We start from the raw sequence: 14,419 nt of genomic DNA on the forward strand, positions 1-14,419 counted from the left end.
ATATTTTTAAGTGGGGCCTTTGAGATGATTGGGTATTGAGGACTCTGCCATCATGAATGGATTAATCTATTCAAGGATGAATCAATGTTGCTTTGTTGTAAAACCAGGCTCTCTCCAGGCACACTTGGTCTCACCAAGCAAGTAATGCATAGCCCTGCCTCAGGACTTTGAAGAGTGTTCCAAACCACAAGTAGGCTCTTAACTTCCTAGCCTTCAGAACTTGAAAATTAATTTATTTTTCTTATGAATTATTTGGGAATAGTAACAGAAAATAGACCAACAGAGGTAGAGATAACAAGAGACAAAAAATTGATGTTCTATATGTTGGCAACATAATAATTGGAATTTGAAACTTCAAAATATTTTCACCATTCAAAATATGTATCAGTGCTTACTGGAAAAACAGATTGAATGCAAGATATACAAATATATAAGAATTTACAAGACTGGCTTACAATGGCCGCCCACAGAGTCAGGTGTGGAAGAGTGCAAAAGATCTAGTTGAAGGCCTGAAGCTCAGTGTTTTCCGTATGAGTCCGTATCTGGAGGCCAAAGGATCTGCAATAGAGGGCTGAAGGGTCTGTGACGGAAGCCAGGAAATGACATTCAAGGTGAAGGCAAAGATGAGCTCTTCTGAAGAAACAGAAGCAAGCCTTCCTTCTTTGTTTTCCCTTTACATTATTCTGGTGGCAATCCTCCCTAGGGTAAGCTTTCCACACCCAGAATTATGCTGAGTCATTTTAGTTGAGCATTTATCACCAAAATTGACACAGTCCGTTAACCATCACACAATAGAAGCCCAAAAATGGAAGTACTGGAGTATACATCTAACAATATATACCAATGTGTATTCAGAAAAATTAGAACCGTATATAACCAAATTTGAAGATATTCCTTATTTAGGAGCAATACAGTCACTGTTCTAACTTGATCTATAGATGCAACAGTATCCCAATAAAATTCCCAGCAAAGGTTCTGGGGATGTAGCTCAGTGGTGCCGTGCCTGCCTGGCAAGTGCAAGGTCCTGGGTTTGATCCCTGGTACTGAAAAAAAAAATTCCAGCAAAGATACCAAAAATATTTTTTCTAAGCCTAGACAGAGGAGATGGTATAAGATGATATGGAAAACAATTAAAGAACCCACATATCTGGTTCTAGCACTTATCATAAAACTACAGTAGTAAAGGGGGTGTGGTTTTTATTGAAGAAGAAATAGATGAATAGGCAAGCAGAACAGAATAGAGAGCCCAAAAATAGACCCATGTAGATACAATCAATTAATTACATCAAAGTGACAAAGTCAATGCCATAGAATAGGATAAGCCAGTTCCACAAATGGCCACAAAATAACTATAGGGAAAGTAAACTGTATGAAAACAACACAGAAAAAGCAAACCTAGGCACAAATTTCATGGCTTAGACAAAAATTCATTCAATCTAATCCATAAAGTTAAATTATCCAATGCAAAGTTATAAAAGCTACATTTTAAAAGCCCTCTGTCTCCATAAAAGGGGAGAGGGGTCAGATGGAGAAATGCACACAGGGGACTTCTGGGAAGATGGTGAAGTGGTGAACAGCACAGAGACAGACTCTAGATTTGGTGTCCAGTTGCTGGAATATAGCAACATGAGTAAGAGGAGAAGGGAAGTGGGTCACCGGACCCAGCAAGGCTTTGAATCAACAACTGAAGCCCACAGGAAGAGCAAAAAGAGACTTCAACAAAGAAAAAGGAGGTGGTGAGTGGCAGTTTCTCTCTGAGCCCTGACTCACTGCATGGGAAGGGTGGCTCAAACCTGCAGATACATGATGACCACTGGCAAATCCAGAGGCCTCCATGGAGAAATGCACCAATGGAACATAGCAGTGGATGCAGCAGACTGCAGCAGCTGGTGAATTATTCAGGTTCAGATTTCCCCCTGGAGAGGGTGACTGGCTGGTAGCAATCATGCAGAGAGCCCAAATGAGCTCAGAACTCTGAGTAGCTCTGGACTGGCTCCATCAGGGTGAGGCAGAACCAAGTTGAAGTCCGCAGAAGGTCAAAGAGCCAAGTTCAAGGCAGCAGGAGACACATGGAGTGTTGCTGTCTGAGCAAATAGGGTTCCACAGCCAGAAACCAGCCTGAGCTTCAGAAGTAAAGGTGTAGGCTTGCTGGGATTATCTGCTACCCCACTGTACATCTACAGCTGGCTCATTGGGATTAATCAGTGTGGATCTGGGCTCTGTGTGCCCAATTTGTCTACCAGTGATAGCAGAGACATGCCTTGAAGTGGACATTTTTTCCTTTTCCTAATTTTGTTTTCTTTCTTGTTTGTTCTCGTTTATATATGTGTGAATATTGTTTCTATGTGTGTATGTGTGTTCTGTTCCTATTTTTATTTCTTCCTTCTCTCTTTCACTCTTGTCTTCTTCATCAGTTCTCCAGTTTGCATAATCATCCTTTGTCCTTCAGCCTTGCTTCCAATCTGGAAACAGCCTAGGTGACCATCAGTAGATGAATATGATATATATACTGAATGGGGTATTACTAGGCCATAAAGTAGACTAAAATCTTGTCTTTTGAAGGAAAATGGACAGAACTGGAGGACACCATGTTAAGAGAAGGTGGGGGAAGGGAGTGGATAAGGCATCTTTTTCAAATTTGCCTAAAGGTGTCATAAGAGCCCTGATGTGCAGGGCCTGGTTATCTTCTCATTAGGGAAGTTCCCAGAGATACAATTAGTCAGGACCTTAGTTCTCAGGCACAGCAAGGCGTCGGAAATCCAGGTATGACTAAGTGTCTCAGACACCTGGAAAGGGGACACTGCAGTCCTCCATAGGGGTAGATGCAAGAAGGAGGAGCAGCTTGGAGAAGCCCCAAGAGGAATACTGACAAATCATCCTACCCCATGCATTGCCACTAGGTCCTCCCACAAGGCAGAGTCAGGTCTGGGGGAGGGGAATATGAGTAAATGGCACCTCCCAAAAAAAGGTTTGACTGTTGTTTTTGTCAGTACATAGCATTTGAGACTTTTTAAAAAGTGATACGCACCCAAGTTTAAAAATTACAGGAACACAAAAGGTTAAAGAAAAATATTTACCCCTGTCCAAAAATGCTTATCTTAGCTTTTTGTTTGTTTGTTTGTACATCCTACTAGAAATATTCCAAGAATAGTTTTTCCTCTGAATAGTGGGGATAATAACATAATGGGGTTCTTGTGAGGGTTAGGTGAGCTAATTTTTGTAATACAGTGGAACCTATAAATGTACAAGCTCTCTTGCTCTTCCCCCTAAAATTGGGAATTGAACCCAGGGCCTTCACACTGAGCTACGACACTGGCCCCTTTTTAATTTTTTAGTTGAAACAGAGTCTCACTAAGTCTTGAAACTGCCCACATAGCTCAAAATTGCAATCTTCTTCCCTCAGCCTCCCATAGTGCTGGGATTACAGGCTTATGTCACCATACCTCACTGCTTTCCCACTTTTTACAAGCTGTTTTGTCCTTTGTCTCTAGATATTGTTTTCAGGAGACTTACTCCTCTTACACACAAATGAGCCTATTTCTCTTAAGATCAGAAAAGCATCTGTTGTGTGATGGACTAACTTATTTAATTGACCTGTTAGGTCAGTCTGGTTGTTTCTGGTCTCCGGCGCTCAAGGGATTTACTATAACATCTCTTTGGGTCATTTCCTTAGATAGAAGTCATGCAATATGTGCGTCTATACCTCAAATAAATGTTCCTACTTACCTCCAGAGTGGTTCTGACCAGAACATGGCCAGCCTTGGCTGAGACATTCTCCTTCCCTTGCCCTGAAGAGGACTGGTTCCAAACCTACAAGTAACCCATGCTCACTTTTGAATTATTAGAAATGAAATTCGGCAAGGAGAAAATGATCCCAGTGCTAGTTTTCTGTCACTGTGGAAAATGCCTGACAACAACTTAAACAGGAAAAGTTTACTTGGCTCACACTTCCAGAGGTTTCAGTCCCTGGAGAGCTTGCTTTTAGGCTTCATCAAGGTGTGAGTGCATGACAAAGAAAGCCAGTGGCCCCACATGACAGCCAAGAAGCAGAGACTGAGGGCTGTGCCAGCAGGCAGTTTCCTTCCATTTTTGTTCTATCCAGGCACCCAGCCTATTGCATGGGGCCAACATTCAGGGCAGGGCTCTTTCTTGCTTTGCTGTCTCAAATGCCAGTCATGTCTGAACCAACCCCATAGACAAGTCCAGAAGTTTGTCTTACTAATTTCCTGGGCATTTCTCAATGCAATTAAATTGACAGTCAAGATGAAGCATCACAATGCCTTGTGCCAGAGCAAAACAGCCAGTAACCAACATCATGGTGTAGATCATTCCAGGTTTTAAATAGAGAACGCCTTGTTTTTTATATTAGATGATACACCCAAACTTTGTTCTCTGTTATATAATTTTAATACAAGGACTCATTCATACTCCTATGCTTTCTGTAGATCAAGGCCCACCTATCCTGTTTGTAAGGAGTAACAGAGGGCAGAGAGCCGGACAAGGAACTCCCCTTGTCTTATTATACCTGCAAACATCTTGGAGTCTTTTTGCTCCATGTTGTAGACGAGGAAACAGAGGCAAGATCAGGTGGCTTGTTGGCTTGGTCAGAACTGGCAACTCTACATGCCCAGCAGAGGGGGCTCTATTAAAAATTTTGTCCCAGGACACCCGCTTATCCAGATCTCTGAACAGTAGAACCTGCTACCTGCCCCGCAGTCTCCGCCCCCTCGCACCACTCCGCCTCACGACCCCATCTCCGCCCAGGAAGCCTCCAAGGCCCAGCAGGTCTGCAGCCCCTGCCCATCCCAACACCACACCCCCATCATGGAGGTGGAGCCTCGCCCGAAGCCTGGACGCCCAGCGGGCCAGGGCAGTTCCTTCAGGTTTGGTCACACAGATGACTCCAGGGCGCTGGGGGCGGGGCCAGGGCCCGGCTGACCGCAGAGGCTTGTTGTGGCAAGGTCAGGTAATCACTGCCCGCGCATCCTCTCGGCCCGTGGGCATAGTGCAGATCGGAGCTAACACTGAACATGAGTTCCAGGGCCTCCCCGCAGCTGCTGACGCTCCAGCGACACCTGGGATCCCCGCAAGTAAGGGGAGCAGGCGGAGACCCTCAGGGTTCCTGTCCCCTCATCTGCCTGGGGGCTGTGCCCCTTTTGTGCTGGGGGACACTGGAAGCAGGGATGCACGTGAAGAGCTGGGTTCTGGGAAAACAAGGCCGTTGACCGCAGGCACTGAAGGCCTGGGGAGGGCAGCGGAGTCCTCAATGGAGCACCATAGAGGGCCCAGGTCGGGTTGTTTACCATCTGGATCCTCATCCTAACGACTCAGCAATTCCAGTCACCCTTGTACCCAGTGCATCCTCTGAGCAGCTGGGCTGTTTACTCTCACACAGCAAGTGTGGACAGAGGCCTGTGCCTGTGCTGAGCCCCCAGGAGCTCACGCTGCCCCTCTTGTGGTCCAGAACAGTGACATGGAGTCTGGAAGCAGCCCACTTACCACACATGTGCTAGACACCACTTCTGGGCTCCCAGCTGGGGGCCTCTACCTCCGTTTGTCCCAGCTGAAGGACCTTGGCCAGCAGTGGATAGAGCTGAGGAAAAGGTAGGTGGCCCTGAGAAAGGCTGGGAATCCACAGCACCTGCTCCTCCAATGCAGGGCTCTTCCTGTGTACCCCTGGGGACAGGGTGGGAGGGGCCCTGAGGAAGAGCAGAGCTGACTGCTGCCCAACTGTCCCCTCAGACTTGGAGGCCCACTGCCTGCCTGGGTTCCCAGCTTGGCCCCTCCCTATTGACTCTACATGCCTCAGTTTCCACATTTGAAAACAGGGTTGTTGAAAGTAACTGTTTCACTGGGTACCCAGTCCTGGGTGGATCCCGTAGGACTTGCTGAGACAGCATCTGCCCAGGCTTTGCTTCCTCATAGCCCTGTGGGCCTGCTAGGTGGGAGCCAAGTTTGTGTCTCTCCATGACAGCCATGCCCACAGCCTGTGGGTGCTTGTGAGTTAAGCCCTGATGTGGAACCTAGAAGACCTCACTATTGCCACAATTTACAGGTAACCTTGGGCTAGGCAGCACACTGAGCACTCTATTCCTCTATTTCTACTCTCCATACACCCTGTGGGAAGGCATTTACAGATGGGAAGACTGAGGCAGAAGAAATAAGGGGAAAGTTGGGATTTCAAGTCAGACCCATAGAGCACTGGGCTCTTCAGCCACCATGTATACACAGGACGCAGATGCTGGGTCCCTTCCCCTTGCCCTTGCCTCAGGTAGAGACTGGTGGAGAGGCCCTTGAGTTGGCCCTGTGAGCAGGTCCCCAGACCCTCGATTCTCAAGGAGGCAGGCTCCCCTTTCCCTCAAGGAGACAGATCTCATCCTTTCAGCCTGAGTAGAAGAAGCAGGATGGGAGTGATGTGGCTGAGCCCAAAAGATTAAGGTCTAAAGGTGTGGCAGGTGCCCTACCCATTTAGCCCTTCCTAACAGCTGGTGGTGAGGGGCCAGGTCCCACTGAAACAGCCACTTCAAGTCAGCATGGTGCTGTGGTGCCCAGGAGTTCCACAAAGGGTCACACAGACCCATTCCCATCCCCACACTATACATGCACACCCTCAGCTCTTGTCTAGCTGGTTGGAATGTTATAAAGCTCTTCCGATGGTAAGGGAACAGAACTCTGGATGATGGTCCATGTGGACCTTCAGTGTAGCTGAAAACAGGCCACCATATGGGTGTGATTACTGACCCAGAAAGCCAGGCACAATAAGCCATATGAAAATCTCAGGTTATAAAACAGCTCAAATAGTATTATGTTTTGTTAAAAACATATTTACTTGTAAATAAACACATCTAGGCAGAGAGAAAATCTAGAAAAATATATGCCAAACATAAAGTAATTATTGCTCATAGAATACATTGGAAATTTTTTTCCCTTTTTGCTTCTCTATGTTCATTTCCGGGCAGTATAGTAGTATCCCTCAGAGCCTTTCCGGGCAGTATAGCAGTATCCCTAAGAGCCTCTCCCCATCTCTGTTTCCCCATTTCTGCATAAGTCTGAGGCCCCTGGGGGTGCAGACTCAGGAGAGTTGGGGTAGGGTGGCTTTTTGTCCCATCTCTGAAGCCCTGTCCTCTCTCTAGCCACACAGATATGGATGGCCGCTGCCCTGGGCTTCTGAAACCAGGCCAGCTCAAGCCAGGCACCTACAAGCTGTCCTTTGACACTGAGGGCTACTGGAAGAAGAGGGGGCAGGAGAGCTTCTACCCATATGTAGAGGTAAGAGCCACAGGTGGGTAGAGGGGGTGGAGGCCCCTGACACTTGACCAAAGGTCAGATCCTACTGGCCAGGCCTCATCTGGGCATAGGTAGTTTGGTTCCACCTATTCCAAGAAGTAGCAGGCAGGTGAACTCACCTGCTTTTTGTTCCCAGAAGAAAGGTGTCCAGGGACCTGAGGGATCATTAGACACAATGACCACATATTTGTCCCTGAACTGCCTCTGGGTTAGGCTCTGGGAGAAACCAGGCCAAGGGTGACTCATCCCCCTCTTTGTAGATGTTTTCACCTGAGCCCAGACTTCAGCTCACTGGGCCTTACCTTGCTGTTTCTCCTTTCACCTGGAGCCACCATCAAAGCACCTGACCTCTTTCCACTGTTCCAGGGAGGAATGACCCCATCAGCAGCCCCCAGAAAGACTCCAGTCTACTGTCAGGCTCCAGATGCCCACCCCCACAGTCTGGGCTACTGAACTCTCCCAGGAAGCACTGGGACACAGCTTGGGTGCTGTGATCTTTCACTGTGCTATGGTGCCTTCTGTTTCTCACAGGTTGTTTTCACGGTTACAAATGAGACCCAGAAGTTCCACGTGCCCCTGCTGCTGAGCCCATGGTCATACACCACCTACCGAGGGAGCTAGAGCTGAGCAAAGCCCAAAGGACCATCTTCCCCTCCCTCACTCTGAGCCACACCCAACCCTCCAAAGAGTGGGTGGGCTTCATGATCTACATGGGGCACTCAGGTCACCCACTTCCTGGGAAGCTTCTGGTCTGTTTTTCAGTGGCCAACTGTGAATTCAGTATCAATAAAGTCAGTGCTGACATCTGCAAAGCTGATCCCATTACAGTGAGAGGAGCCTTGTGTGGGGGAGCAGAAGTGATGTGTGGGTGGCCAGAGCTCTGCTACTGCTGCCCAGGTCCCTAGTGAGTGAGGGGCCCTCAGAGGTTCTGCTGAAGTCAGAAGCAGGACTGGGAGGAGTGGTCACAGCACAGTCTGGACATGCACCCAGGGAGGAGGCAGACCGTGATGCTATGGGTGGAGGTAGGAGGTTATTCTCCAAAGTGGCAGATGAGAGCATATAAAGGGACCATGTAAAAACTTTCATGTACTGTTGAGGAAATACCAAAAAAATGAAGGTCTGCAGACCTGGTGTGAAAGGGTTGTCAGTTGTATAGTGATGCCAGCCGTGTCCTGTGAGCTGTAGCCCAGGCAAGTAGATGCCCATGGCCCAATCTCTACCCAATCATAACTATCTCTAGGGGCTTGAAGCACACATTGTCCAAGGAGATTTCACAGGCCAACAGTTTTGGCTCCTATGAGCACAGCATATGAGATATGAAGCAGGGGACAGAGCAGTGTCAGGAAGGAAGGAATCCACCTGGGCCTGGACAGTATGACCAATATACTCTGGCCCAACCAGAACTAAGTTCCTCTCCATGGAGGAGGAGGATGGGAGGGGTTGAGCCAGAAACATGGTATAAATAAGATTTGTCAGTGGTTTACTGTGTGCCAGACACTGCTACACTTTTATGTGTTAACTCAAAATACCTCATGATGGGCACACTGAATCAGAGAAGATAGACTCACAGTGGCCTCGGTGGTCTGCTACTCACCTGGCATTTCTCAGTGAAGGCCATCATTCATTCTTTCTTCGTCCTTGTCAAACAGCATCTGTGCCCTAGTGGGCGCAGCACCCTGTAACTCCCCACAACTCTACATCTTCTCTCAGGAGCAGGGCCTCCATGGGGACAAGTCCAAGTTACCTGATCTGCCCCTAGAGAACAATAGCACAGGAGGGTGGGGTGGGAGATCAACAGAGATAAACACCTTGGCACCCACCATGCCAGAGAATTTTGCTCACCATTTATTTATTTATTTATTTATTTATTTAGGTATCAGGGATTGAACTCAGGACCTTGTGCTTGTGAAGCGGGTGGCAGAACCACTGAGCTAAATCCCCAATATAGGTATCGGATTGAACTCAGGACCTTGTGCTTGTGAAGCGGGTGGCAGAACCACTGAGCTAAATCCCCAGACCGTCCTCACCAAATTTTTGCACATTTTTTAAAGGGCATATTTTACTGAGTGGTGTGAAGGTTTGATAAATTGATCTGTATGAAATGCTTGGGGCCTGATCTGACTCAGCAAACACTCGAAAGCGTAGCTATCCCCATCAAGTTCCAATAGAAAGTCCCTGGGCTTGGAAGTGAGCATCTAAGGGAAAGATGAGATGGATAGACAGGAGGCTGGAGAGAGCTGTGCCCAGCCTGTGGTTAGAGAGGGCTGAAAGACCAGAGTGATGCAGGCACCATGGGACTTGGGAACATGTGGGAGACAATGTCTGCATCCTGAGTTCTTAAGCCATAATGACAAGAATGTCTGGATATGGCCCCAAGCGACAGAACTAGAATGCAAGGTCTACCACACAGAATTAAGGGTGTAACTGTCAGACTTGTAGGACAGCTGATGTTGGTAAAATTCTCTGCAGATAGCAGGCAAAGTATAGGCAGAGCAGCTGTCTGGGTAGAGAGCCCAGACATCTCTCAGATGCATGGGACAGACAACAGCTGGGGGTACAGGCATTCATTTCAGGGGTCTGACCTTCCCCATGAAATTCACATGATTCTGCTATGTGCATATTCAGCATGGAAAGGGTGTGTAATTTGCCTCAAATTTGAAATGGAGTTGGAAAAGGGTAGACCCCCAACTGTCCTGTGCTGAGGACAGTGGACATTATTCAGGGAGACAAGAAGAGGCTGCTACAATTGTCCAAGAGGCCAGGTTGGCACTGTTGGGTGAAGGAGAGAGGCAGAGTAGGAAACAGAAGATGGCAGAGCCCCAAGCATGCAATAGGCAGGCACCATGACAGTACCGCGTTGAGACCCAGACCACATGCCAGGCCTAGTGATCCGGGGACAGAGCAGATGCCTTGAGCTGTGTCTGCCTCACCACATGGGGACAGTAACACCCACTTCATCAACTGAGATATGAAGCAGAAACAGGTGTACTCCTCAGAGATCAACCAGTTAGGATATTGAAAGGCTGAGGCTAAGCTGGTGGAAACAGACACAAGGAAGGAGGCAAAGGGGCACATCTGTACCTTTCAAGTCTCTGATGGTGACATTTAATTCCAGAACATCCTAAGGAGAGATGATATTGAGATTCATCATTTGGCTGAGGCAGACAGTGTGAATGACGACCTGACAACACAGTAGTTTTTAAAGTTACACTATTTTTTATTTAAGATAATTGTGATAACATGGTCACATGATTCAAGAAGTTAAAAAATGTATGAACAGGGCCAGGGATCTAGCTCGGTGGTTCTGTCACCTGCCTTGCAAATGCAGTCTCGAGTTCAATCCCCAAAATAAACAAACAAACAAAAAAATCTATGAACAGCTTTCACTGACAAGTCTGTTCCATCATGAGGCTGCCTGCTTCTGTCAAGTGCATCTTCATTTCTTCCCAGGCCAGACAGCTTCTTCATGGAGATGCAGGTAGCACAGCGTGCATTTTTTCCTCATCCTCCCTTGTTGAGGGCCTGGGTCTGCAGGTCCTAGCCCCTCAGATGCCCCCACATGGTGAGGCTGCTGGTGCTTCTGCCTGAGGGGTGCTGCAGGTACAAGACTGAAAACTAGACCCAGCCTGCCACCAACAGACTACAGCCCAGAGAAGCCCCTCAAACCCTTACTGGCCCAGTCTGAGAAAAATGTCCCTGCAGGAAGACATTGTCATTTCCCTGGAAGGTTCCTCACCCATAAAACAGGGTAACCATGACCAGGAAAGGCAAGGACTGGCCCACATTTAGTGCCAACTGGACCCTGACCATGGTGGCTATGACTATCAGCTGCCATCTTAGCTGCTTGGAGGCAAAGGACAGTGTCCAGCTCAATGTCAGCTTGCCCTTCTCAAGGGGAGGGAAGGTCCCTCCCTCCACTTTCCACAGCAGGACCTCACTTCCCACCTGCCTGTGCTCCAGGTGACCAGCCCTTCCTGAGTAGGAGCCCAATAGGGTGCAGACATAAAGCTGAGCCTCCAATCTTAGGCCTTGTTGCTGTGGCCCTCACAGGCCCTTATTGTGTGGCTACCCCAACCTCGGCCCAAGATCCAGCTTATCCCAGTAACCAGGGTCTTACAGGCACTGCTACTACTCCTCTGTGGGTAAACAACTGTTCTCCTTTACAAGAAGTGTGGGCACATCATCTTGGACCCTCCTAGACTCTCAATGAGGAACAAGTCCTGTCAGATTGGTCTCTTAATAGTTCACAGAACCTATGCTCCTCTCGCCCAACCCACTCTCCCAGCCCTGCATTCCCCAGTGGAGGGAAGAGTAGGCTCTCTTTGACCCAGTCTTCCATCCAACCCTTATTGTCTCTCAATAATCTTCAACTGTGCTTTTATATACTGGAGAACAAGAGTTATTCAGGACTCACAGGCATCCATGTAAAACAAGAAAATGACAAGGCCAGAAATAATCATCAGGAACAATGGAGGCCGGAAGACTCCAGCAGCCAGGCCCTACCCAGGCTGGTCAGTGTGACACATGGAGCACTAGGGCCTCATCACCCACACTGCAGCTGCAGAAGAGCTACAGGAGAAAGCCCAGGCTCCTTATCTCTCTCTTCCTGCCCTTAGGGCCAATCCTGGTTTTAGGTTCCAGAAGTGCCCCATGTGCTTCCCTCTTGAGCCCAGGAAAGCACCTGGTAAGAAAGGAGAGGAATTCAGTAAGAAAATCACGACCAGAACCTCCTTGTCCCTTTCGTAGTTCCCAAGCTTTCTCTGCATGTAGTTTCTCTGGTCCTGCACTTCCTGGAGGGCATCTTCCAGGCACCTGTTCTGCATGGATACCTCTGCCATCCCCCTCTCCAAGTGTTCTTCCTTCTTGAACATGTCCTCCATCTGCACTTACTGGCACAGTGCAGGTACAGGATGGGTTAGGGATTGTGGATGTGAGTGCCCCTGGGTGTTCTTCTACCACAGACAGGTCCTGCCAGCCTCACACATGCTAAGAATATAGGCTTGTTATATACAAATAATATTTTGGCAGTCTTAACTTATTCTGGATTTTCTAGGAATGCAGCTTCCTTGCAGTGCTACTGAGTTACACCCATTTAGTTGAGGCTGAGCTGCTCCCAGGCATATGGCAAATAAGTGAAAAGTGTTCTAAACCCAGCAATTAGAAAGACCTTTAAAGTCAGTCACATCTTTTTCTTCCAAATCCCCAGAAGGCTCTGACTCACCAAAGGTCAAAACCCCCATCCTTACCATGGGATTTCCAGAGAAGCAAGTTTTGGCCCACTCATCCAGCTCCCTTATTCTTTGTTCCTCCAAACCATGGGCATTCCCACTGACCCATCCCTTCTCAAACCCTAACTCTAACCCAACTCTTAACTCAAATCTGAACCCAACTTTAACTTGAACTGTAACCCTAATCCCATTCCCAAACCTAACCATTATCCCTAACACTAACCATAGAGATAACACAAAAGGAAAAAGGGGACAATCTACCCCTCGTTTCTCCTTTTCTCAGGCCTTCCAAACTCCTAGAACCAGAGCTGAGGAAAAAGGGTCAAACAGACCATGGGAAACAGGGTGGGGAAAAGGTGGCAGGTGATAATACAATCCAAAGGGTAAGGACTGTCCTGGTCTCTCATTCGAAGTTAATAATGGACAGAGAGCCCAACAATTGGTCTGCCAGCTCACTGTGATAAAGAGGACTACACAAAGACTCAGGAGGCATCTCAGCAGAGAGACAAGGTTAATACAATATTTAGTGGAAAGTGTTTAGGTGAAATCTACATGAAGTACTTTGATGGGCACACATTAAGGGCTATAGACTAGATTCAATGTCAGGTCTGAACTGTGAAATAGACCAGGATCCTATTTCCCTGGAAACCAGAATGCAGAATGCAGAGTCTCAGACACTTATCTGAATCTCTGCATCTAGGCTGTAAATCAAGGCATTGTCCTGAGATCAGGATGTGTCCCTTTTACTAATGACTCCTATAATTTTAATAAATAAGGATTCAGTTTAAAAGGAAACACTCAAATAAGGGGTCATCTGAATAACTTACATTTGCATGGTGACTATGGAAGGAAATCTATTTCCTATTAATAATCCTGGTTTTATCAAAATCTCTTACCTTGGATAATGAGTAACAGGGTGAACACTGACTGCTCACACAAACTGATTCTTACTTTTCCAGAGACCAGTCACGCTAAGATCTGGAGGAAGAGCAATCCAAGCAAATGGGACAGCAAGACCAAAGACCTCAAGGCAGGATTAAGTTTGGTTACCTCAAAAGCAGAGGGTACACCAGATGCCATATGTAGAGCTTTGTATGTTGGCCTTCAGATTGTATTCCAGGCTCACTGAAGCCAGTGACCTGGAGAAACATGATATGAAATATATTAAGGATAGCTCTGGCTATCAGAAGAAAGATTTGACATCAGTTTAACACAACAGTCAAGTTAAGAGACAGGGTCAGAACTTGTAAAGAAAATGCAGACTTGAAAGGAGAGTTGACCTACCAGCTGAAGCACTGAACACATGAGGTCAAGAATGACACAGGTTTGTGGCCTAATCAACTAGATGAGGCAGCAGTGCCACTGTGCAAAAAGTGATTGTGGAGTCTGGTTAGGTGTTTGGAACATGTAGTCTGATTTGCTTATGAAACACTCATCAGAATGAGCAGACAGATGGCCTCTAGGTTCTATCTAGTTTGGAATGCAAGCTTAGGAAACACCAGCATAGATCAAGCTGCTGAGGAGGACTCCTCAGGTCTCCTAGGTCATGTGAAAACCCCAACTCATGGAAACAGAGGGCGTGGGACTGACATCTAAAGTAATCAGCATTTAGATGGGTAGTGCACTAAGGCTTAATCCAGGTCCCCGGGTAAGACCAAAGGGTAAAAAGTTCCTCGGCTCCTAAGAACAGAGACTGACTCAGTGGAGGCTAAACTGGTACCCTGAGGATGATACCTGCTCAAAAAAAGGCACTATGGACAAAAGACCAAGGATTGGGGTGAGAACCCATACCCAGCAGTGCCAGGCCCCTGCTTATGTGTACTTACTATAACACAGACAGCATACTCTTTTCACTCATTACTAGTTTTTATAAAAAAAAAAAAAAAAAAAAAAAATTTATTAGG

General features: G+C 47.2%; 2 protein-coding genes across 6 annotated transcripts in view; one reads left to right on the top strand and one right to left on the bottom strand.

The window, feature by feature from the left end:
• Positions 1 to 4,834: 4,834 nt before the first annotated feature.
• Positions 4,835 to 7,908, top strand: LOC104866453 (5-hydroxyisourate hydrolase). Of its 2 annotated transcripts, none has more exons than XM_010630431.3 (4): positions 4,835 to 4,883; positions 5,465 to 5,604; positions 7,134 to 7,269; positions 7,819 to 7,908. In XM_010630431.3, the coding sequence occupies exons 2-4, from the start codon at positions 5,474 to 5,476 to the stop codon at positions 7,906 to 7,908; spliced, it is 357 nt and encodes a 118-aa protein (XP_010628733.1). In that variant the 5' UTR covers positions 4,835 to 4,883; positions 5,465 to 5,473. The 2 variants fall into 2 exon arrangements, with proteins under 2 accessions (XP_010628733.1, XP_010628732.1); XM_010630430.3 differs by lacking the exon at positions 4,835 to 4,883 and adding an exon at positions 4,989 to 5,090.
• A 2,838-nt stretch (positions 7,909 to 10,746) lies between these two features.
• Positions 10,747 to 14,419, bottom strand: part of CUNH8orf33 (chromosome unknown C8orf33 homolog) — a 6,008-nt gene continuing 2,335 nt past the window's right edge. For 2 of the 4 annotated variants that reach the window (XM_010630428.2, XM_033760771.1), the window contains one exon: positions 10,747 to 14,375. The gene's annotated coding sequence lies outside the window, so the exon portion shown is untranslated. The remainder of the gene's footprint in view (positions 14,376 to 14,419) is intronic. The other 2 variants (XR_004516023.1, XM_019208389.1) reach the window with 2 other exon arrangements.

The sequence above is a fragment of the Fukomys damarensis genome, unplaced genomic scaffold (genome assembly GCF_012274545.1).
Source record: "Fukomys damarensis isolate Sample0158 unplaced genomic scaffold, DMR_v1.0_HiC HiC_scaffold_5, whole genome shotgun sequence".
Classification (NCBI taxonomy): domain Eukaryota; kingdom Metazoa; phylum Chordata; class Mammalia; order Rodentia; family Bathyergidae; genus Fukomys; species Fukomys damarensis.